Source organism: Nannobrachium achirus, assembly GCF_963921795.1.
Source record: "Nannobrachium achirus genome assembly, chromosome: 21".
NCBI lineage: Eukaryota > Metazoa > Chordata > Actinopteri > Myctophiformes > Myctophidae > Nannobrachium > Nannobrachium achirus.
In genome coordinates this window covers 4,214,145-4,240,435 of record NC_137828.1, presented here as the reverse complement: position 1 = coordinate 4,240,435, position 26,291 = coordinate 4,214,145, and the positions used below count along the sequence as shown (strand labels likewise).

General features: G+C 46.0%; 1 protein-coding gene across 1 annotated transcript in view; it reads left to right on the top strand.

Moving 5' to 3' along the window:
* LOC308307224 (transcriptional activator GLI3-like) overlaps positions 1-21,973 on the top strand; it is a gene marked incomplete at both ends in the record, with an annotated part of 76,165 nt that extends 54,192 nt beyond the window's left edge. The window contains 7 exons of the mRNA XM_080752397.1: positions 3,485-3,577; positions 3,676-3,732; positions 6,470-6,634; positions 7,436-7,711; positions 14,505-14,937; positions 19,437-21,447; positions 21,511-21,973. Of these exons, the coding sequence (XP_080608523.1) occupies positions 3,485-3,577; positions 3,676-3,732; positions 6,470-6,634; positions 7,436-7,711; positions 14,505-14,937; positions 19,437-21,447; positions 21,511-21,973 (3,498 nt within the window). The remainder of the gene's footprint in view (positions 1-3,484; positions 3,578-3,675; positions 3,733-6,469; positions 6,635-7,435; positions 7,712-14,504; positions 14,938-19,436; positions 21,448-21,510) is intronic.
* Between the last annotated feature and the right edge of the window lie 4,318 nt (positions 21,974-26,291).

Below are 26,291 nucleotides of genomic sequence, written 5' to 3'. Positions count from 1 at the left end.
AGGAGGGGGGGGGGGGGAATCTTGGAAATACATATTTTGAGCTGGGGGTCGTGGCCAAATACACATGAAAATGTTTGAGCACCACTGACATAGAAACATATATATATATTTTTTTTTCACGTTTAAATAAATATATATATATAGCAGATCTACAAGCTCGCACCGCGCTGCGAGCTTGTAGATCTGCCATTTTTTCAATTGCTAAAGCACATGGGGGGCCCCCCACAGTGAATCCTTGTACCCGGGGCCCCCCGAATTTGGTGTGACACCCCTGACACTGTAGTTATGATGGTTGGCCGGAGTCGTAAAGCCACCGTGCGTTTGTTGACGTCTCCACTGAACTTGTGATTTCCCCCCCCCCCCCCCCCCCCCCCCCTCCTAAGCCTGGGATTGGTGGTTGCCACGGCAGCACTACTGTCAGCACTCGTCAACGGAGGGAGGGGGGGGGGGGGGGGGGGGCAGAAAGCCCCCGACGAGACGAGACGAGAAGTGAAGTGACAGGGATTTATTTGAAAATCCCTTTCGGACCTCGAGACTCATTGTAGCCTTTACCCTGAGAGAGAGAGAGAGAGAGAGAGAGAGAGAGAGAGAGAGAGAGAGAGAGAGAGAGAGAGAGAGAGAGAGAGGGAGAGGGGGGGGGATGAAGTGAAACAGCTGAGATGACAATAATGAGAAATCAAAGTGAAAAGAAGGAAAGTGCAGGACATGAAAGTTGTAGTTGATGCAGCTCAGTTGTTTGCCTCTGGAGGTGTTATGACGTCCGGATACTTTGTTACGCAGAGACGTCTTAAAGCTGTACCGCATCCACATCTGTCTGTTTATCCTTAGTCTCGCGTAGCCAGACAACTATTCCACAATCTCTGAATGCTATATAGAGTCTGGAACAGCAGCTCCCTAACGGCGAGTAATGGAAACGGGCATTACCGTTCAAGAAAATATATTTTAAAATGTCATTTCTGCTAAGCAGCAAGCTAAACATGCTTATATGATTTTTATTTATATAATGATAAATGTGTGTGATGTGAGACTGAAACGGAAGTGACGAGGAGGCTTCACTTCCGCTTCATCTCGCACTGGCCACGCGTCTGGCCACGCGAGACTAGTTTATCCTCAATAAGTTCATTAACTCATTAGAGGTGCACAATGTGCCAACGCGTCTCTTTGATGTCTCTGTGAGCCCTTTGACACGTTTGACGCGTTTGTACAGTAACTATACTGTACTGTAGCTACTACTGTACCAGGCTACTGCGGTGACGAAAAACACTCCATTTCCCAAAATGCTGTGCGAGATCACGTGACTGGGAAGTGCTGTCTCCCTGATATAGACCAGGGGCATAGTTCCGCCGATTTTAAAAACAAATCCAATACGGAACTAAAACTTCCTATGTTTGGCCGCTAGTTGCGCTGTTTTTCCCCCGCGAGGTACCAAAAACAATGTGTCTACATTGGACCCCATTCGTTTTCCTCTTTGATTTTCTAACCGAAACGTGGTCATAAATACTTATGGTTCCTGTCGCTAGTGAAAAACTGCCTTTCAATCACCATGATATGCGTTTTGTGCAAATATCGTCCCATTTATGTAAAAATTCATGATAAAGTTGCGGTAGGTAAGGTAGGTTTACCTACCGCAACTTAAAACATTTTCATGTGTATTTGGCCACGGACCCCCAGCTCAAAATGTATTTCCAAAGACCCACACATTGTCCTTACACAACCCCACATGTTCAATCCCTCTTCTCCTCTCCATCTCTCTCTCTCTCTATGTCTGTGTCTCTCTCTCTCTCACACCGCACGCACGCACGCAACGCACGCACGCACGCACGCACACACACACACGCACGCACGCGCACGCACACACACACACACACACACACCCCACAGCTCCAGAGCAAGTCATTTTTCACACAGTACATTAAGGTTTCTTGTCCAGCGATCACTCAGTCACACGTTGCGAGCAGAGACCCCCGGACGCTCTCAGTAGTAGAAATCCTCTCCCCCGTATATGAAAACGCCGCTCGCCTTAAAGGGGAGTTTCCAGACTAGCCGTCATTAAAGAGGCGGTGCCATAGTTTTGTACTTGTTCTGGTTTTCATGTGTCTAGGACGGGGTCAGCAACCCGTGGCTCTAGAGCCGCATGCGGCTCTTTAGCGCCACCCTAAGTGGCTCCCTGGAGCTTTTTCAAAAATGTATGAAAATGGAAAAAGATGATTTTTTTGTTTTAACATTTTTTTTATCGTCACTGTCGAGCAGAAACCTTGTATCTCCAAGTTTCAAATTGTTTTTTTTTTTTTTTTTTTTTCGCAAAGTAAAGCCCTGCTTCATCATACGACTGACACGCTAAAGTAGTGAAAACAGCCGATCTACAAGCACTAGATCGCTGTTTTCACTAGTTTAGTTCATTTTTTAAATGATAATACAAAATGAAGTTTTGGACATACAAGGTTTCCACCCGACAACGACAATATATAAGGCTTTTATAATTTTTTGCGGCTCCAGACAGATTTGTTTCGGTTTTTTTGGTCCAGTATGGCTCTTTCAACATTTTGGGTTGCCGACCCCTGGTCTAGGAGGTTGACAGTACTTCATTAGACCCCCTGGGGTGATTGTTATGAGCATTTATGTATTCCCTTTGTATTTGGGTTTTAGCTGTAGGCTGCCTGCTGCCACCTTGTAGGTCAAAAGTGCTGGTCCAAAAACCTCTCCCCAAATTACCATTCACCCAACACTGTGGGTGTGGCTAACTTCAGCTGGGTCACCACCCACCATGACAACCACACATACTTAAAGAGGTGGTGCCATGATTCCCCCCCCCCCCCCCCCCCCCCTCTAAAACATCATTATCAGGTATTATGATTATATTAGGAGGAAGATTTTTTCAAAAAAGTATACAGAAAGAGTTAAAATTGGGTTTTTATGTGGCCACACCCCCAGTTCATTAAGTATGCAAGGATGCCTTCGTGGGTGGTGACCCAGCTGATATAGCCACACCCCAAAGTGTTGGGTGAATGGCAATTGGGGAGGAGTTGATACTGTGACACACTTAGTATCTGTGTTTTTTTAAACTAAGAGAATACATCATTTCTCAAAAAAAAAACACACCAGAGGGTCTAATGAAGTACTTTCAACCTCCTAGACACATGAAAAACAGAAAAAGTACAAAACTATGGCACCACCTCTTTAATGAACTGGTGGGTGTGGCCACATAAAAACATAATTTTAACTCCTTCTGTACACTTTTTTTTGGAAAAAAATCTTCCTCCTAGTATAATCATAATTGTAGATAATCATGTTTTATGGGGGGGGGGGGGGGGGAAACATGGCACCCCATCTTTAACCTCATCATCTGATGATAATGAGGTCCAAAAACAATCTGTAATTCTTTAGTTTTGTTGTTGTTCTCCAGCTCCTCCACAGCTCAGACCGAGAGCGGTTGGTTTTATTGCTAAATGGCTTATTTAACGTCCCATGGTGTTTGTCCTTCCAGCACATCAACAACGACCACATCCACGGGGAGAAGAAGGAGTTTGTGTGTCGCTGGGACGACTGCTCCAGGGAGCAGAAACCCTTCAAGGCCCAGTACATGTTGGTGGTCCACATGAGAAGACATACTGGAGAGAAACCACATAAATGCACCGTGAGTAAAGCTTCCTTACACTAACCCTAACCCTAACCCAGTACATGTTGGTGGTCCACATGAGACGACATACTGGAGAGAAACCACACAAATGCACCGTGAGAAAAGCTTCCTGACCCTGACCTTAACCCTAACCCTGACCCAGTATAGACCGTTATTATCCCACCAGTACATGTTGGTGGTCCACATGAGAAGACATACCGGAGAGAAGCCACATAAATGCACAGTGAGTAAAGCTAACCTTAACCCTGACCCTGACACTATCCGGAACCCTAACTCTAACCCAGTTCGCTGATGGTCCATATGAGGAGATACATTGGGCGGAAACCACACAAATCCTGAAAAGTAGCAGTTGTGGACACGAGTTATTCCAGTGACAATATGTAAATGTTGTCTCCTTGCAGTTTGAGGGCTGTGCTAAGGCCTACTGTTAAAGCAATTTTAAAAGGTACTTGGTCAGATGAGTGACAAAATGAGACGGTAGTTCAGAGTTCGTAATAGTGAATGATTATATTTAGTACTAAATGGAGACATACAAGGCATACAATTCAACACAGAGAAGACATGTAGGAACAACCAACCGCCTTGTTCTCTCTCAACCTCTGACTGACTGTGGCTTATAAGGCAAGGAAGTTAAAATATAAGGAAGGGAAATCACGTGACCGCCGGGACCGGCCATGACGCTCCTATGGGTGCCAGAATGATGGAGCCGGCTAGATCAGCTCATGAACAAACCTGGAAGAAACACTATTTATGAACGACTGAGACCGTCATATAATCTGTTCAGGAATATAAAAGAAAATATATCAAAGCTATTTTTACAATCACTTGCTTTTCGATGTGCACAGTGTCAGTGCATAATTAAATAATAACAGTAAATAATAATTGTTTCTGTCTCCGAAGTATCGCGAGATTTGGTTCCCAGACAGGAAACGGTGGATAGTCTCGCGATACTGGCACCCATGGTGAGCTTCATGGCTGGACATGGCGTATCCCTGTTGTCACGTGACCTCCTATTTACCTTGCTATAAGGAGGCTCATCACTCAAACCAACACAGACAGGAAGCCTTTGATGAGCAAAAACACCTTTCACATTTAGTCACAATAGGCAGTAGGATGTATCACAGTAAGGAACAGATATACAAGGAGACAGGATGAGATCAAACACGTTTCCGTCTGCCCAGTCATCTTCCTTAGGAAGTAAATTCTTGACACTACATGTACATGTTGTCCCCTTGCAGTTAGGCCTATTCCTACATAATAATAATGTACTAGCCCTTACCCGTTCAAAGATATGAGCTCCAAAATGATGTGCAGTGTGTGGGTTATGGGATGTGCACTGTGCACACAGTATATGAGGGATGGAAAGTAGCTTTAACTGGTGCTTGCATGATGTAGGAGCATCAATGTAAGAAACCCGTTTCGTTTAATGGCTACAGAGATACTGTTCCCCCCCCCCCCCCCCCCCCCACCCAGCCCGCCCGCCCACCCGCCTGCACACACACCCGCCTGCCTGCACACACACACACACACAGAGCTGGTTAAACATTTTGCCTCAAGCTAGATGCAGAATAGATGTGCCTCATGCTAGATGCAGAATAGATAGTAGATACACCATAAAAATGCTAATATACAGCATACGATTTGTGAAAGTGACAAACGGGCTTCACAGTTATGTCAGGTGTGTTCATATGCTTATGGTGATGCGATTTCAGATCAATTGCTCCAGCCACTGAGGAGAAACGCTGTGACAGACACTCACTCACTCACTCACTCACTCAGACAGACAGACATTCGCAAAATTATAGTATAGATGTAATGTTAACATCATGCCCCATTCTAGCATCTCTGCACTGGTTCCCAGTTGAGTTTAGAATACACTTTAAAATCCTGCTAATTACATGTAAGGCCAGGATGGGCCTTCCCTAGCCTCGCAACAGCCAGACTCTCCAAAAGGAGAGTCTGGGAGTTCTCCATAGACGATGCATTACGCGATGACGTAATTACTCACTTTGACTGACAGGTCCAGTCAGTAGTCATCAGCGCATCAAAACATCGTCGGCAGAACATCAAATACGTCTTTTCCTGACAGAAATTCCAAAGGTGCAAACTGTTGTTCGTTTTTAAGTTATGAGATGCCGTTGATTTCAGATAAAACTTCGCTTAATGCAGCTTTTATTTGCGTTTTGTGAACTTGCATCGGACATGGGGTCCGCCATGTTTGTTTACACAATTCGAGAGCTGTAGCAGCCGCTCAACCAATCAGGAGCGGTGTGAGGCGGGTTCACTCGAAATGCAGCCTTTTGATTGGAAATTGAGAACCAGTCTAATAATCAGCCTCTATGGGAGGGACACCAGACCGAGAAAGGAAGCACATTGGTGATGACGTAGCTCGGGATGGCTTGCGAGGCTAGGCGTTCCCCCGCCTATATTTCAGTCCTTTTGTCTGACTACGTGCCCTCACGTACACCGAGATCCGCTAACAAAGCACTCCTGGACACTCCAGCAGGTCGATTTAATACCAAAGGACATATGGCCTTTGCCTTTAGAGCCCCTACTCTTTGGAACGCCCTGCCTCTTGAGATCCACCTCGCTGAGTCTGTCCCCCGTTTTAAATCTCTCTTTAAAACCCATTTTACAGACTAGCTTTTAATCCCTATACTTCCTGTAACTTTTATGTATTTGTTTTTTTTACCATTATGCAAACTATATTTCTATGCATTTTTTTCTGCATTGTTTTTAACCCTATAACCTTGTGTGTGTAAGTTTTGTTTGTTGTTTTTTTGAAAGGTGCTATAGAGGTTTATTTATTATTATTATGTTGTCCCCTTGCAGTTTGAGGGCTGTGCCAAGGCCTACTCCCGCCTGGAGAACCTGAAGACCCACCTGCGCTCGCACACGGGGGAGAAACCCTACGTCTGCGAACACGAAGGCTGCAACAAGGCCTTCTCCAACGCCTCGGACCGCGCCAAGCACCAGAACCGCACGCACTCCAACGAGGTAAGAACCGCACGCCCAGAACCGCATGCGCTCCAACGAGGTAAGAACCGCAGCCAGAACCGCACGCACTCCAACGAGGTAAGATTGAATAAAAAACGAACAATCGTTTTATCCATTGAAAACGCGTTGATGCGTGACTGCATTAACACGTAGGCTAACACTTGGAAAATCCAATCCAATCGGAGAAAATGTTGCGCTGTTTGTTGACGAACAGGCTCAATGTATGGCGGAGTTGCACGATGATGATTAGACTTGGTGACTGCGTCGGAGCGCGTCGCGTTCGGGCTGAACTGGTCTCGATGTAACAACCCCAGAAATCGCATTAAGGATACTTTAGGGGTTTGCAATGAAATCCATCTTGATTAGGAGAGAGGCTGTTTAATCTTTGGGTGCGTGGATGGATGTTCGCTGTTCAGAGCACCAACAAGTCTGTCTCTGCCCAGCTCAGAGTGCTCTCACTCTCACTGTCATCAAGCGTGTGTCAGCGAGGCTGGTCCCAACAGGAGCGGAATTGGAGCGGAGGACGGTCCTTGATCGCTCCAAGCTGTTCTGGTGCATTTTAAAACTACTTTAACGGTCACCATTAACTGTTAGTGTTTACCGGTAGGCCTAACTTATTTCGTATTTGGCTATCTCTACTACTGTGATATTGCCAATGTAACAAACGAACGTTCGAATCCCCGAACGTTCGCGTGCAGCCCTAGTTACTAGTTATTATTATTGTTGTGTACTCTGCGTGGTCATCCATATCTCCTCTGTGCATCCCCTTCCCCACCTCTTCCTCTCCTCCTCCGTCTCCAGAAACCGTACGTGTGTAAGATCCCGGGCTGCACCAAGCGCTACACGGACCCCAGCTCGCTGCGCAAGCACGTGAAGACGGTGCACGGGCCCGAGGCGCACGTCACCAAGAAGCAGCGCGGCGACTACCCCCGGCCCCCCGGGGCCCAGGGGGGTCCCCGGGAGCCCGGCAGGTCCCCGGGTCAACACTACGCGGAGCAGAGGGAATACAACCACCACGCTACCTCCAAGCAGGACCAGTGTTTACAGGTCAAGACCATCAAGACGGAGAAGCCCATGGTGAGACTCCTTCTATCTGAGCTTCCACTTAGTCGGGGGATATCTTAAAAAGTCCTGGAATAAATTCCTTACCAAAACATTTCTTCACCAATGTGTTCATAAAGGTGTCTAGTAACACATCTCACAAAGACTGAAATTCACTTTCCCTAGGAGAATCCTTGACAGCTGATGAAAGTTGGTGTCCCATTAAATTAACTATACAGGATAAAACACACCAACATAAATATGCTTTAAGTAGCATTTGAGGGGTCAAACTAGTGGTTTTAATGATTCTGAATCTATTGCAAGCATTTGTTTTGCACGGAAAACATTCCTTGGGGTCAAGGCGGCTCCCACAAAACTTTGAAAAGTGATCATCACTAAACATTAATTTTATGGGGGCTGTTTCTACCCCAAGGAATGTTTTTTTTTGTGCAAAACAAATGCTTGCAATGGATTCAGAATAAATAAAAAACCCTAGTTTGACCCGTCACATGCTACTTAAAGCATATTTATTTTGGTGTTTTATCCTGTATAGTTAACTTAATGAGACTCCAACTTTCATCAGCTGTCAAGGATTCTCCTAGGGAAACTGAATTTCAGTCTTTGTGAGATGTGTTACTAGACACCTTTACAAACACATTGGTGAAGAAATGTTTTGGTAAGGAATTTATTCCAGGACTTTTTAAGATATTCCCTTCTTAATTGTAATGACTAATTTTACACTTGGTTGCGTGCTGAAAATAGCTGATCTACAAGCTCACAACGCATCGCACTGCGACGCGTTGTGAGCTTGTAGATCGGCTATTTTCAGCATGCAACACCTGAGAGCAACCAAACATAAAATGAGGGCCTCTCCAACTCTTTTTCCCGGGCTGAATCAGGGGCAGCACGTCCCTGGTAACAGTGTGTGTGTGTTGATAGTGCACTCCTTCCTTTCCCCTTTCTAACCAGTAAATGTTTCTTCTGTTCTTCTGTTCAATGCTTCTGCATTGACCAAGTTTCACATTTTTAGATTTTTTCGCAAAGCAATGCCCTGATCATCATACAAGGCCGTCGCACAAAAGTAGTGAAAACAGCAGATCTACAAGCACACAACGCCTCGCACCGCGAGGCGTTGTGTGCTTGTAGATCTGCTGTTTTCACTAGTTTAAATCAGTTTTAAAATGGTTTTGGACATACAAGGTTTCCACCCGACAATGACGAAATATATCTCATGTAATTGGCCCACTGGCTTGTCACTTGTCATGATCTGAAATGGCAAATCTTTGAGTAGCAGCAGCAGCGCTATAGAGAGAGATCTCTCTATAGAGAGAGATCTCTCTCTATAGCGCGCAATGAGGGCCTCTACAACTCTTTTTCCCGGGCTGAATCAGGGGCCCAGCACGTCCCTGGTAACAGTGTGCGTGTGTGTTGAGAGTGCCCCCCTTCCTTTCCCCTTTCTAACCAGTACATGTTTCTTCTCTGTTCAATGCTTCTGCATTCCTGTCCTTTATCTTTCTAAGGACAGTGGGTAATCAGGTGAGAAACCAGACATCTGTCATCTGTAAAAAAACATCCTTCCACATCCTCACCGGCCGCACGTCCATTCAGAAGCCATCGCTTTTACTTTTATTTTGAAGTAGACTTCTAGTCGTTTTCTCTCATCCCATATCAGGTGTAATTATTATGTATTGACGGTCGCAGTTACTATCAAAACCTTGCCTTCTAAAGTTTGTGTATGCGACCTGACGATCAATTATAAAAGACAAGACATCAATAATCGATTTTAATAAATGTACTTGATTATTCGGTTAATCTGAAACGTAATTGATAGACTATTCACTATGAAAATAACCAGCAGTTGCACTCATGTCTTTGAGTATAAAATGATAGACTGTAGTGTACAACTCCAACACTATGAGAGAAATACATAGAGTAACAGGGGTCAGCAACCCTTTTGAAATGAAGTGCCATGTTTTTATTTTCTAGATAGTCAGTGTGCCATGTCAACATTAATTATTATTAATGATACCATCAAATATTTCGACATATTTTGATTGACAGGACATTGTTATTAAAACGGGTGCATCCCCCCATTCAGACATCCCCCCCATTCAGACAGTCAAAGTTCAGAGTTTTAATGAATGTAGAACTTCATTTAACCCTCTAAGGCCCACGGTTGTAATATTACAACGTTTGTATTTTATCCAAAAAAAGGTTTAAATCATTTTATTTTAGCTCCCCCTACCACCTAAACACCACCATTGGATTCTATTGTTTAGTATTACAATGCCATTGGCCACAATATTTGCATATAAATACCCCCCACAGGGGCTGACATTCACACCTGCCACACCCGCTGAAATTCCAGAGTTTTGACGAACAACATCTCACTTTTTCATGGAAGCTATACCTCACAAAAACATAAGTAAAATGCCTGTACTATTTTTTTGGTGATCATTAGAATGTCTAGAACATGTACATATGTCATTATTGTGAAAAAATATCCCCCATATGTAAATTAGAGCATGATTTATGATTTTTGATTTATGGCTATAAAATCTTACAAAAACATTTTTTTGAAAAAAACATTACATTTTCCTCTTAACACATCTGCCGCCTTACACGTTTATAAACGTTCTATTTTGCCCAGCTATCTACCGCCTTACACGTTACTGTACGTTCTACCGTTTTTGGCCACTGGGGGGCACTGTTCACTAATATATGAGACAGCAATGTGTTCACAGCTCTTTGGGCAGCCTGTGATGCTGATAAAAAATTATAAAAATGTTATTCATGTAATCAGCTTTCTGCACACCTTCTTCAAGATGGCTGCCAAAATGGCCACCATCCACATGCTGTAATTGTTTGTGTGTGTTAATCTAAAAATAGATTTTTCTTGGGGTTGATTATATTTTTCTGCCAACTGCAAGGGGGCAATGGACATCTTCTGAGAGCTTATTTTTTTTCAAAAAATGTTTAATTTTTTTTTTATTTTCATTTTATTTTTTTGTAAAAAGCCGGGCAGTACTAAGATAGATTTTTTTTTAACCCTTGGCAGGCATTGTGTTAATATGACTCCTACAACACCATCTGATTTTTTTCAATTTTTTATTTCAAGTATTTCTTAATGCGGGCCTTAGAGGGTTAATTGACCATTAAAAACATTTGCTTTTTAAAATAAAAATCCTCTCTCTCAGACTTCTGCCAGTGTGCCAATGATCACCCTCCCCAGGCTCCCCTGTGCCAATGTTGGCACCCATGCCTAAGGTTGCCACCCCTGCTCTATAAAATGATTCTTTAGGTACAACTCCAACAGAAATGCGTATTGAAAGTAGAGCCAGCTCTTCCAGGGTGCCTCCCCCCTCCCCCCTCCTCCTCCATCACTCATTCCTAGTCTCCAGTCCAGTGTTGTGTTGGTGATTCTCTCTCTCCTCCCAGCATTCACTGTAAACAACACAATCAGGCTGTGTTGGTTCTCATATAAGATCCCTGTCTGTCTGTCTGTCTGTCTGTCTGTCTGTCTGTCTGTCTGTCCTTCCAGAAAACAGCCCAGATAAAAAGTTCCTTCACTTGTGTGTTTGTTGTTTGCATTTATTCAGGCTATCAGATGTGTTACAGTATTCTGTTGCTCAATTTATTTTTTTTAAAGTAAAAGATAAAAGCAAAAAGTATCAATACTGCGATGTAGAAATAACTCTTTTACACAAGTCCTGTGCTCAGAATTCATGAGAACAAAAGTATTTGCTTCAAAGCATTCTTCATTTTAAAGTATCAAAGGTAAAGATTAGTCATTATGCACATTGTCCCCTTGCACAGGTTTTCTAAAGTATTAACGTATAATAAATATGAAAACTAGTTTGTAGTCCCCATGGAGACATCACATTTCTCTGTTGGGTCTCCAGCTAAGAGGTTTGGGAACCAGTCATCTAACAGCGTTCAAAGCAGGGACGTGCTGGCCATTGGAAAAAGCGGCCTTCGTTCCATTTTAGCGGCTGGGCGGCCAACAAAGTAAATCGTCACTGTCGGGCAGAAACCTCGTATCTCCAAGTTTCAAATTGATACATTCTTTCGCAAAGCAAAGCCCTGCTTCATCATACAAGGCCGTTGCACAAAAGTAGTGTAAACCGCAGATCTACAAGCACACAACGCCTCACGGTGCGAGGCGTTGTGTGCTTGTAGATTGGCTGTTTTCACTAGTTTAAATCATTTTTAAAATGATAAATACAAAACAAACGGTTTTGGACATACAAGGTTTTCAGCCGACAACGACGAAATACAACTCATGTACAGTATTTGGCCCACTGGCTTGTCACTTGTCATGATCTGAAATGGCAAATCTTTGAGTAGCAGCAGCGCTATAGAGAGAGATCTCTCTCTATAGCGCGCAATGAGGGCCTCTACAACTCTTTTTCCCGGGCTGAATCAGGGGCCCAGCATGTCCCTGGTTCAAAAGACCCTTTATTGCAACAAATGGAATACAGTTAAACTTGGCGTTTAAGGCCTCCGCATTCTGAGGTGTTCCCATTCATGATAATTCACAGTCGTGTCATGTTGTGTTAAAAGCATGTCCCAAACACGTTCCATTGTGTTGTTGTTTTGTGATGTATGATATCGTAGCCCGTAGCACGTTGTGTCCATGAATGAAATACATTTTCAGAGCATGTTTATTATAACGACCAATCAATAGATTGTTTTCCGATGTGGATCAATGGAACTAGCATAGTATACTTTAAATTCATTCACCTGTATGACAATATCACAATGAAAACAAACATTTCTTTAAGGTTTTAAAGAAAGAAATACCACAACATTAGTTTTCACATAATTGTTTTTATAATAATGTTAAAGATGGGGAACCATGATTTATTTCCACGGTTACTAGGAAGATTATTATTTTTGTGTGTACAGAAAGTGCTAAAATTATGTTTTTATGTGATGACCCAGCTGAAGTTAGCCACACCCACAGTGTTGGGTGTATGGTAAAAGGGGAGTGGATGATTGTATGATGTCATTAAATCAGTGTTTTTCAGTTGGGCCTTTTGACTCGGAGGCTTTCAGCTTTCAGGAAGAAACCAAAAATACACAGGGAAGGCAAATGTGCACATTATAACCCCACCCGGTGGTCTATTAGAGTAATGTTAACTCCATAGACCAGGGTTCCCCAATTAGTTTTCCCCAAGGGCCAAATTATGTCTAGGGTACCAAGCCGAGGGCCACAACATTGAATCATGTCTAGGGTACCAAGCCGAGGGCCACAACATTGAATTATGTCTAGGGTACCAAGCCGAGGGCCACAACATTGAATCATGTCTAGGGTACCAAGCCGAGGGCCACAACATTGAATCATGTCTAGGGTACCAAGCCGAGGGCCACAACATTGAATCATGTCTAGGGTACCAAGCCGAGGGCCACAACATTGAATCATGTCTAGGGTACCAAGCCGAGGGCCACAACATTGAATCATGTCTAGGGTACCAAGCCGAGGGCCACAACATTGAATCATGTCTAGGGTACCAAGCCGAGGGCCACAACATTGAATTATGTCTAGGGTACCAAGCCGAGGGCCACAACATTGAATCATGTCTAGGGTACCAAGCCGAGGGCCACAACATTGAATTATGTCTAGGGTACCAAGCCGAGGGCCACAACATTGAATTATGTCTAGGGTACCAAGCCGAGGGCCACAACATTGAATCATGTCTAGGGTACCAAGCCGAGGGCCACAGCATTGAATCATGTCTAGGGTACCAAGCCGAGGGCCACAACATTGAATTATGTCTAGGGTACCAAGCCGAGGGCCACAGCATTGAATCATGTCTAGGGTACCAAGCCGAGGGCCACAGCATTGAATCATGTCTAGGGTACCAAGCTGAGGGCCACAGCATTGCAGGGGGCAACGGCGGCGTTCCCGCTACTCCAGCGACAAAAAAATAAACAAATAAATAAATAAATACAAAGAAGACCCGATTTAAGAACTTTTAAAACCTGTTTAATAATTCAAGAAAGAAAGTAAAATAGATCCTTACTGCCTCAAAAATAATCAACAAACTATATAAAAACTGGTAAAACATTGGCAAGAAAGAGGCAAACATTTTGAAAATAGCCACACACTCCATCTAGGTGTGCCCTGTGATCTTTTGGCTGTGTAAAGTGTGCCATGGCAGACCATTGAGAAACACTGTACTAGTGTTGTTGCTGCTCTTGTACTACCATTATTATAATTATTATGAGAAATGCTTAAAGTTGAAACAAAGTAAGTTAAGAACCAATTAACCAGTCTGCTTGAAAAGTATGCGTCAGCTGCTAGTTGGACAGTGCAGAGACATAATTGCCTTCCTTTGATTCATTAACGAGGGGCCGTTACTACTTATTGGCATCAGCTGCCGGCTAGTGGACACAGACACACACAAACCTTCCCTCTGCAGTGCTCTGTCTGTCTCATTTCTCCAAAAGCCCTTGAATATGATTGAAAATGATTAAGGATTACTCTGATTATGGTAAGCTTACATTTCATATCGCACTGACCTTACCTGTAACTTTCACTACTCCCCGAAAATATAAAAAACAAAAACAAAAAAAAAACTATTTTTTTTGGGACTAGGGTTGGTGGGGGCCGGACAGAACCCCCCCTGCGGGCCGCAAATGGCCCGCGGGCCGCCTATTGGGGAACCCTGCCATAGACACGTACAAAAAAGAAAAAGTACAAAACTATGGCACCACCTCTTTAAAATATGATTATTTTGGGGGGTCGCGGCCTGAAAAGGTTGAGAACCACTTTCCTAATCCTTCTGTCTGTCTGCCTGTCTGTCTGTGTGTCTGTCCACCCCAGACGTCTCAGCCAAGCCCTGGCAGTGAGTCTACATGCAGCGGTGAGCAGCAGCCCCCACCAGGGGGCAGCGTCGTCCAACATGCCATCGGCCGTGGAGTCCAGCATGCTATGAGGCCCTCGCCCCGCGACCTGGAGGAGGAGGCGGGGTCAGACTATGGGGGGGAGGAGGAGGGAGAGGAGGGGGAGGAGGAGGAGGAGGAGGAGGGAGGGTGCGAGGAGGAGGAGGAGGGGGAGGAGCCTCTCTCGCCCCTCATCATGGACTCCACGGTCTCCACGGCGACGCTGGCCCTGCATAGCGGGAGGAGGCGGGGCCTGGGCCGCCCGCCGCGCTGGATGGAGCAGTTGAAGATGGAGAGGCTGAGGCAGGTCAACGGAGGAGCCGCCATGATGCCCCCCCCCAGACCCGCCGCGCTGCCCAGCATCCTGGCCAAGGGTAAGAAACCCATACCCTACCCTTTACCCTAACCCCAAACCCTCCATGATGCCCTGCATCCTGGCCAAGGGTAAGTACCATAGAGTTATAACAAGAATAGAGAGGACACCAGATATCCCCGCCCGTCCACTTGCATTGAGTTGCTCACTCAGCGCATGAAGCGTTTTCACCCCTTCTTCCGGGTAGAAAAACCGTGACGTAGTGGGGCCACTGTGACGCATTTTGCGTCATAGTTTGTGTTCATGGACGCGCTGGGGCTCCAATTCATGAACGAGCACTTCCGGTATGAACGCGCGTCAATACAAAGAAGCCTAGATGCGCGTTCATGTGTTGAGAAGCCCCAACTGCAGTACCTCAAAACGGCCACCATGTCCATTGCGCTTCAGGGCTCCACCAGGGTTCTGGGGGCTTGGTAAGTACCAGACAATTGTACAAGTCCCTCTGATCCGAGTCCCAAGTCGAGTCACAAGTCATCTGGTCCAAGTCTCAAGCAAGTCTCAAGTTGTTCTGTTGTGGGCAAGTCAAGTCGAGTCGAGTCACAAGTCACTCGACTTGACTTGACAGTCAAGTCGAGTCGAGTCACAAGGTTGTCAAGTCAAGTTGAGTCAGCGTTGCCTTGACGTTAACGATCACCCTGCCGGTCATATTAGAATGATATCCGCATGAAAAAAACAGCCTACAATGAAAAAACAACAACATGCTACAAGTCGTCCGAGTCAGCGTGTCTCAAGTCGAGCCGAGTCGAGTCTGGAGTCATTGTCTTCCAAGTCAAGTCCAGTCGAGTCTCAAGTTTTTTTGCCCTCAAGTCCGAGTCGAGTTGCAAGTCGTCAAATTAATTTGCGACTCGAGTCCGACCGAGTCTCTATGACCCTAACCCTAACCCGAGTCCAATTGTCTGGTAAGTACCCCAAACCCTCCATGCTGACCAGCATCCTGGCCAAGGGTAAGTACCCCATACCGCCCCCTAAACCCTCCACACTAAATTTACATCCTGGTCACATGGTGTGTTCCGTGGGTCGGCAAAATAAGTTAAAAAACACTGAAAAACCCTGGCAGAGGAGAATTGATTAGTTAATGACTTGGCAGTGAATGTGTTAAACCCTATTATGGTTGACAGTGTTGGGACACCTAACAAAGTACTTCATGTGAAAAGAGCTTCAACCTCAGAGGATTAAAGGTTCAATAATAGAGGGTATGCACATCCATAAAGTGAATGGCAAATCGAGTGGCAAAGTGAATTTAACGTTTAACGCAATCAGATAGGACTTCTCTGTTTGGATGTATGGGCTGTCAAGGCCAGAAAGTAGTTTTTATAATAGTTTACATGATGAGGTTTCCACTCCACAGAGGTGTTATGGTTAATAAAGTGGTTTTAATAAAACTCTCACTCGTAGACTTTTTATGGCTTTAGTAGCAGTAGGCGTAATGTGAGCGAGAGAGAGAGAGTCGACTCAGATGTCTGTACAGATCCCAGTCTGAAAGGCTCTTAACCCATTCAGAACGGGTACACATTATTGTGTATCATTATTTTATGCTTTAACTATTGAAAAATAGCAGATCTACAAGCTCACAGCGCGGCACCGAGTGCCGCGCTGAGAGCTTGTAGATCTGCTATTTTTGAAAAATCGTGAAAATTTGAATTTTGACCCGATTCTATAAGTGTTTTTTGAATCCTTCTAAGGTTTTTTGAAAAGCCTACGTTTCTATATCAGCAATCTGGCTTAGCCATCGTCAAACTGGAGCTCAGTTAGTCTGTTCTTGAGAGACCACTATGTCAGTGGTTCTCAAACCTACAAACGTTCGCTTTGAAAATACATATATTCAAAGATTTGCACTTTCTTTTCACAACTTTTTCAAAAATAGCAGATCTACAAGCTCGCAGCGCGGCACTCGGTGCCGCGCTGTGAGCTTGTATATCTGCTATTTTTCACTGGTTAAAGCATTCAATAATTCTCGGCCTAAATGGGTTTAATTACCTTGAATTACCCTGCATTCCATCCAGATGGCTGATGCTAGCTGATGCGTTGGGGGCGAATTAGAATGCTTAACATTCCCTGTTCCACTGCGAATCGCTATCAAACCATGCATCATATCAGTGGCAGCAGCATGTAACAACGTTTCATGGCTGCAAGCGCTGGAAGAAAGTTGCTGGGGAAAGTCCACTGTGTTGTTCAAACCGCTAGGAACATTCTAAAGCCTCGATCAGAGTCTACGGTGGAGACCTATCCACCGCAAATTTGAGGTGGAAAGCTTTCCACCTCAAGTCAGAAAATAAGTGCAGGCCATCATAGTCAGTCACGGTGGAGTCCTATTCACCGTGACTGACTGGTTCAGGTCGACCAATCAGTGGACGGGGTGAAGAGCCTGTCTGTCTGATAGTAAAAACAGAGAGTTGTGCCGGGACTCGCGGTGGAAAGCTCTTCACCGCGAGGAATGACGTAACGTTGTAGTTTCATGACTCAAAAAGACTCAAAAGGACCCGACTCTGATGGAGGCTTAAAAGGGCAGCTTTTGGCCATTGGTGGAAAAAGTACAAATTTATTTTTACTTTAAGGTATATTCAGTGATTGTATTTCATTCAAATGAAAATATAATTGGTACATTTTCCATTCATTCTCCTCACTAGAATATGTGCTGACCATATAAGGACTTCCACCATGGCCCGTGTTGCGAGCATAGCTAGATTCCGTTTTCAGAGGTGGCCAGCCAGTCCTCGACCAATCAGGGTAGAGCATGGTCGTAGTTATGTTATGATGTTTAGTTATGATAGTCAACATAAAAGTTTTGAGAACCACAGTCGCTCTGAATTAAGAACGTCTGCTAAATGCCTAGATTGTAAACTACTGAACTCATAAAATGCCACAGTCTGGTAGTAAATCAGTATCATACATATCCTGAAGCTGGAGACGTAGGCCTACCGATATTCAGAGATTGGGTCTAATGATCAAAACGAGAACATTATAATGGTGTAAAAAAATCTATAAAAAACTAAACATTTCCACGCTGTAAGGCCAGTAAGGGACAAGATGACCCCCGGCCACTTTCATTATCACTGAATACTCCTTTAAGTAAAAGTATCAATAGGGCACTGTAGATGTACTCCGTTACAAATAAATGTCCAGAATTAAAAATGTACTTGAGTAAAAGTACGAAAGTGTTGGCATAGCTGTACACCTAAAATTTGCGGTGATAGGCTCTTCACCGCAGACTCTGATAGGGGCTTAAGCAAAATCAATACAAGCCCATACTGGAGATGAGGCGCACAACATGGATTTAGCATTCAAGTTGAAGAGAGTTCGTAAAAAAGGCGACTCTCTTGAATGCTGCCTTCGGGGTTCGGCACGGAAAGGTAGAATTTGCATTCATTTCACCACATAAATGCTGCATCCATGGTCTGTAGAACTATAGCACTGATTACAGACGGGTAAAATGGCAGGAGCTTCAAGGGCTTTGATGTTCGTCTGCTTAAAGGACGTTCACACTGAGAAGCCTTTCTACAGACTCTTCAGAAAGGCCTCTGCAAACAGAGTCTGGGGTGCCGCCACGGCAGTCCAGGGGTGCCGCGAGATAATTTGATAATATTTGGAATTTATTTGGACAGATATTTAGTATCATTTTTAAACTTGAAGTACAAAGTTATTTTCAGTCAGCTCTAACCAAAATGGTGTTTTCCTCGCAACATAATCACTAAAATATCGTCACTGTCGGGCAGAAACCTCGTTTTAAATACGTACGTCTTTTGGTAAAGCAAAGCCCTGCTTCATCATACAAGCCTGTCGCACAAAACTAGTGAAAACAGCCGATCTACAAGCACACAACGCCTCGCGATGCGAGGCGTTGTGTGCTTGTAGATCTGCTGTTTTCACTAGTTTAGTACATTTTATAGATGATAAATACAAAACAAACGGTTTTGGACATACAAGGAAAATAATTATAATTTTGGGGTGCCTCGGATTAAAAAGATATTCATGGGGTGCCCTGAGACAAAAAAGTTTGGGAACCCCTGGTCTATGCTATGTCCTCACTCTGCATACAGTGTCTACCAGGGGTGGACAACTTGATGCTGGAAAGGGCCACTATATTTTCCTCACACACTCCAGAGGGCCACGTTGCATATACAGTAAAAAAAATGGCAAAAATAGCTAATCTACAAGCTCAAAACGTGTCGCACTGTGATGCGTTTTGAGCTTTTAGATCTGCTATTTTTGTAATTTTTTAATTGGTATCCTGAACAGTACATTCTTTTTTTTTTCTTTTTTTTTTTTTTTCATTTCATATGCATGTACAGATTCTTATGTTACTTAAGTTACTTCTTACTTTATGAACTTTATGAATCACAAATGCATTGGACATAAAAAAAAGACTACTCATCAAGAAGATACTAATATACAGTCAACCAAAGTAATTAAAGCGGGTCATGTTTGCACGTTTGGAATTATAACGCAGAAAGAACCCGTCTGTGTGCAAAGCCTTTAACTCATTTCTCCTCCTCCCTGCAGGGACCAGTCTGGGCCGGCCATGGGGGGTGACGCCGCCCGCTCCTCCTCACCCCGAGCCGGGCGGGGGCACCACCACCACCACGGCGGAGGAGCTGACGGTGCTGAGCGTGGGCCTGCAGCTGCTGCGGGGGGAGCGGCGCGACAGCAGCGGCAGCAACGGCAGCTCGGCGTACCTGAGCGGCAGCCGGCGCTCCTCGGGCCTCTCGCCGTCCTCCTGCCTGTCCAGCCGACGCTCCAGCCAGGCCTCCTCGCTGGCCCTGCCGCGCCGCCACCTCCACAACCTGAGCTCCAGCGACTCCTACGACCCCATCTCCACCGACGCCTCGCGGCGCTCCAGCGAGGCCAGCCAGTGTGGCGGCAGCGGGGGGGCAGGAGTAGGGGTCCCGACGGCGGCGGGAGGAGGATTAGGTGTAGGAGGAGGGCCGTGGGGTGGAGTTCTAGGGGGTCCCGGGGCCTTCGGCTCGCGGGGCATGCTAAACCTCACCCCGGCGCAGCACTACCACCTGAAGGCCCGCTACGCGGCCGCCACGGGCGGCCCCCCGCCCACCCCGCTGCCCAACATGAAGACCGCCCGCGCGGCGGCCCCGACGACAGACGACAACGGCCTCGTCTCGCTGCCCCCGCTGGTCAGGCCAAGGCGCTGCAGCGACGGCGCCAACAACACCAACGGGTACGCCAACGGGTACGTGGCAGGAGGCCACAGGAGGAGGGTCCTGTACCCCGGCGAGGGCAGCGGCGGCGAGCGGAGGAGGGCCAGTGACCCGGTGCGGACGCACGCACACGCTGGCGGCGGATTTGGAGGTGTGGCGCCCCAGGTGCAGCGATTCAACAGCCTCAACGACCTCCACCCGCTGCCCCCCCTGTCTGGGAGCCTTCATCATCATCAGCATTCTCCTCATCATCAGCAGCACGTTGCCGCGGCCGCCGAGCCGCGCGGCTTCTTCAGCCTGCAGGGCTACAGCAGCCGCTCGGAGGGCAACCTGCAGCGCGGCCTGGCGCCCTCGCCCTGCCCTCCCAGCATCATGGAGCACTCTGCCCTGGAGGCGCTGGCCATGGGCGACGAGGACATGCTGCCCGACGACCTGATCCAGTACCTGCGCTCCCAGGACCACGACCAGAACCAGGGCCAGGGCCAGGGAGGCTCCTACGACCAGGGCCAGGGTGAGAGGCAGAGCCCCAGCAAGCTGCCCATCCAGTGGAACGAGGTGACGTCTGGCAGCGCAGAGCGCTCCCCCCAGAGGGAGCAGCAGCAGCAGAGGCCCTGTGGGAGGTGGCAGGGAGGAGGCTGGGAGGACCACGGTGCGCCCCAGGCCCACGCGCCCTTCGGCAGGTTCGGGAACATGGTGGTGCAGCAGCAGCAGCAGCCTCAGTTCCCCCGGGACTTCCACCAGGGCGGCTGCTCCTCCGCCCAAGCCGTCAACCCAGGAGGGGTGAAGCTGGAGGACTCTGCCGAGATGCCCTGCATGGAGATGAGAGGGAGCGGCCCTGGGGGCCCCAGCGGCCCTGCTCACAGCTTCGGCAGGCCGGACTTCTCCCAGATCAGCGTGGGGCCCCTCCTCCCCCAGGGCTACGGGCAGCAGCAGCAGCAGCAGCAGCAGCAGGCCTCTGACAACGGACCTCTGGGTCTCTTCCAGCAGAACCGCAGCGGCAGCTCCTCCTCCCACCCCCCCCTCGACAGGGCCGTCGCGGCCGCGGCGGCGGGCAGCCTCACCCAGGGGCCCGGCGGTCGCCACGCCGCCCATCAGCTCCTCCTCCACGCCCCGTGTCCTCCTCCCCCTCCCCCTGTCGCGGCAGCCGCAGCAGCCAGCAGCGGCAGCTTCAGGAGCCTGGCCAGGGGCCAGCATTACCTCAGCCAGGAGAGGATGGGGCCCCGTCACGGCCCCACGGAGGAGGAGGCCATCCTCAGCCGGAGGATGGGCCTCCACTGCTCGCTGCAGGGCCACCAGGGCGCCGCGACGGGGCTGAAGCTGGAGGCCTCCGACCAGGGCTACCCGGAGCAGGGCTTCTTGGAGCCCGGAGCAAACGCCACCTCCTCCTCCTCCTCCTCCTCCTCCTCCTCCTCCTCCTTCTCCAGCCTGGAGGAGCAGCAGTGCCTCCTGGACTCCATGGAGTCCGCCGCCACTCTCCCCGGGGACCCAGGGGACGCCGGGGACCCGATGCTCTCCCCCGGCGGCACCGACCAGGTGAGCAGCACGGTGGACGGCCCTGCCGCCGCCGCGCCCGGGGTGGGCGTCCTCCTGGGCGACGACGAGGTGGTGAGCCTGGACTTCGGCGCCATGCTGCGTGCGGAGGAGGGCGGCGGGACGTCCTACGAGCAGAGCAGCCTGGCGTCGGGGCTCCTCAGCCCCTCCCTGTTCCAGGGCCTCCTCATGTCCTCGTCCTCCAGGGCCTCCTCGTCCCGGCTGACCACGCCGCGGGGCTCCGCCTCCTTCCCGCTGCCGCCGCCGCCGGGACACAACAACATGGCCATCGGAGACATGAGCTCTCTGCTGACCTCTCTGGCGGAGGAGAGCAAGTACCTGGCCATCATGCAGTAGCCTCTCTCTCTCTCTCACTCTCTTTCTCTCTCTCTCTCTCTCTCTGCGTCCCAAATCAGCCCCTATATGTCCTAATATAATGCACTATATGGGGGCTCCGCCATTTTGAAGTAGTGTCCGAATGTATAGTGAGCATTATTGTACCCTAACATAGTGGACTCAGCATCCCACAATGCATCTGGGATTGTAGGGAAACAGTGGATGGTCGCTAGCCGAACACTCCCTAACAGCTCAGAGCACATGGTTCTGCTGATAGGAAAAATGATAGGAAAAAATGGTCCATCAATGGAATCAGAGGGAGTGAGAGAGCGAATACATAATAATTATGTATTATGCACTTCTGACGTTCATTTGTCGCTCAGAAAGCCAGCAGTCTGGCTCAGATTTTAACTTTGCGACAGAAAATGCAATGACATCAAATAGACGGCGACCCCAGTACTATAGTCCACTACATTCTGGATGCCCATATAGGGAGTAGGGGACGAGTTACTGATTTCGGACGCAGCCTCTCTCTCTCTCTCTCTCTCTCTCTCTCTCTCTCTCTCTCTCTCTCTCTCTCTCTCCCTTCTCCTCCCACAGAGAACGTGTAAAAGGAATAGTAAAAGAAAAAAACTAAACTCTGGTGTATGTGAAGAAAGAAAAGAAAAGGAAAAAAGAGAATCCTAAACGGTAACACTTACAAAAAACTAAAACGTGGCGATTATGAGAAGTGTATCATGTACTTAATTAAAAAAAAGTGTTCTGCGAGAGGTTTAATTGCCAAACAGATTTATTTTGTAAAAAAAAAAAAAAGAAGTGCCATCCTTGTTCAGATAAAAAGAAAAAAAGGGATATCTAAAAACCATGTATAAATGAACAGTTATGTTCCCTTTTGGGAAAGAAGGCTATTTTTGAAGCCTTTCCTTTTGTATTACATTGTGACGGTGAGCTCAAGCTCACTTCTTTCAGACAGTATTCTGTGTATTTGTCGCTGTTTTCTTATTTTGTTATTTTGCTGTACACACTTGTTGGTATAATAAATGCATGTATTTGAGGATGAACATAAAGAAAACACTGTCTTTATAAAACAGAACATATTTAGACCAGAGCGTTTTGCCGAGTATCTTAAAGAAGGATTCCGCAGTTAGCCTTTTTCTCATCTTAATCTGATGTCGTTCTAACCCAGAACAAATGGTACAGGTGAATAATTTTTTTTTCTCATAACTCCATCTCTCCATCTAACCTGTAGCAGTGATCACATGAGATTAAGGTAAGAAAACGTGTCATTCGGAATTGTCCCTTAATGGGCGACCCCTCACTACGGTACGAGCGCCTCTGATTCCCATTCCAAAATGGCTGGGTAAACTTAGCAGCTCCAGACGCTCCACATATCTTTATTACTTCATAGTTCTTTTCTTTTTTTATGAGCGATATATTTACATAATGTTTTTGTATGTAATTTTTTTGTAGCTTTTTCTTTGTTTCCCGATCTTAATGTGTCAGTGGTACTATCCAAGTCTTACCGAGTAGTGTGTTTGTTAAAGAAAATACAGTATGGTAACTGTCCTCCGTAAAAAAAAAAAAGAAAAAAAAAAAAAAGAAAAGAAAGAAGGACCACACTTAACCCTGCAAGGCCCACTGTCACTTTTTGGACACATTTTTATTTGACCAAAAAAATAGTTTAAATAATTAGTTTTCCCGTTCTTTTTTCACATTAACATCACCATTGGATCCTATTGTTTAGTTTTACAATGCCATTGGCCAGGATATTTGCATATGAATACCCATATGAAGTTTCCTCTGATTTGGACTCCTACAACACCACCTGATTTAAAAAAAATGGTCAGTAGAAATTAATTCTGGCCTTGCAGGGTTAAAAGTCTTCACCACAAGCATCTCCAACAAACACGTATAGTGTTCTAGTGGAAATCTAAACGGCTTCATTCAGCTCCTGTGGTTTAACATAACGGTACTCGCAGACAGCAGGTGTATATAACGATGTGTTGCTGTTTTTTTTATATTCTGTGTAAAAGATTAATCTGATTCTTTCATATCAGATTGCACGGGCGGTCGTTTCGGAGGTGATGTGAAATATGGACATTCTGCGTTGACGATACAATAAAAAGGGTCCCATTTGGTGCTTTGTTTGTAACGCATCTACAAATAGATATTACGATGGTTCATGCGCTTTTATTTAGGTTGTCTTTTTTTATTATCTGTTACTGGTCATGAATTTCCCTCTCATGATGATGATGATCGATGGTATCAAATGCTGTTTGTATGTTTATTGTTTGTTTAGGAAATTCTGTGTTAAATTTCCTCCAAAGCTCGCTCTTCAGAATGTGTAACTGCCAACAAAGTATTGCAGTGTGACTTCATTAATTCGTCAACAGTGTTAGCATTGCCTTTTGGCGGTTCCGACGTGACTGCGGAACAGAATTCTGAAAAGTTTACCTGAATGTGTACCCGAGACTCAAAAACAGTCCAAGTCCATATTTTAAAATTTTGAATATAGATTATGTTTTTAGATTTACCAGACTGTAAACCACAAACTAGAAGTTTTTTAATCTGTTGCATTCTTAATGCACTCCCCCCTCATTTTGTTTACTTAACTCATATATATTAGGAATTATAAGACATCATACTTATGGAAAGTGGAAAAACAGTATATCTCCAACCGTTTGTGGAACAAACAGTATAAGTCTGTACAAGCAATATTCAGCAGACAAAGGGAGCAGATAACATTAAAACAGACAATTGAACAAAATGAAGGGGGGAGTGCATTAACAATTTAACAGATTAAAAATGACTAGTTTGTGGTTTACAGTCTGGTAAATAAAAAAAATATATATATATCTATATTAAAAAAAATCAATTATGGACTTAAGACTGTTATTCGTCTCAGGTTCTCAAAAAGTCTTAACTCATCCAGAGCCCAGGACATTAACGGATTAGGGGGTCCAGAGTGCCCCCTCCCGGCCCCATTAACGGCCATTGTCTTATTTTGAAGGCCAGAAGTCTAGACCGGAAGTACTTCCGGTCTGACGTCATCGGATCCTGCGACGGAACCGATCATTGTTTACGTGGTGCCATGCTGGATTGCATAGGAGCGTTTATACATGTGTTTTATAAGCGAGCATCTGCCTCCATCTTCGCTTCTAAAGTGTTGTTTTGAGATAATGGACATTAAAGATGAGATCGGCCGTCCACCTCAATGTTATGGGATGACTATTGTGTGCTCGTGGAGCCGTGATGATGACAAATCAGCGCGGATTTCGTCTCCGGAGCGTCGGCCATTGTACTAGGTATTTTTACTCGCCGTTACAGTAATATATTACTTTTCGCGCGACATCGCGCATTCGGCACTATACGTACTCTAGTACTTATTGCGTGACATCACGCGAAAGGCACTAGATGAGTTAAGACGTCGAAGCGATGAGGTACAAAAAATATATTGTATTGTGCTTTTTCTTTCTTTTTGGTACTTTTGTCTTTTTATTTTTTGGTAGCTGTGCAAAATGTTGTTGTTTTTTTTGTTTTGTTTTTTGAACAAAGTTAAATCATTTCCTTTTTTGAAAGGGAGGGGAATTAACGTTGGAGGGATGTGCCTTATATCTGCCTGAGGGAGAAAAAAAAGAGAGATAGATCACTGCCAAACTTCTTCCATTGTTAATTATTGTAAAAGAAATATATGATAATAATAAACCCATAAACATGTTAAGTGTCTTGTGGGGACTGAAAAGAGGTGGGGGGGGGGGGGGGGGGGGGCGCAGGGACGTGCTGGGCCCCTGATTCAGCCCGGGAAAAAGAGTTGTAGAGGCCCTCATTGCGCGCTATAGAGAGAGATCTCTCTCTATAGCGCTGCTGCTGCTACTCAAAGATTAGCCATTTCAGATCATGACAAGCGACAAGCCAGTGGACCAATTACTGTACATGAGTTATATTTCGTCGTTGTCGGGTGGAAACCTTGTATGTCCAAAACCGTTTGTTTCGTATTTATCATTTAAAAAATGATTTAAACTAGTGAAAACAGCCGATCCACCAGCACACAACGCCTCGCGGTGCGAGGCGTTGTGTGCTGGTGGATCTGCTGTTTTCACTACTTTTGTGCGACGGCCTTGCATGATGAAGCAGGGCTTTGCTTTGCGAAATAAATTAAAAAATTTGAAACTTGGAGATACAAGGTTTCTGCCCGACAGTGACGATTTACTTTGTTGGCCCGCCCAGCCCCCAAAATGGGACGAAGGGCGACATTTTATTTGTATTTTTTTTTTTTCCCTAATAACCGGCCAGGGAATGAACCGGCCGTTCGGGAGTTGTCCCGCTTTTCCCAATGGCC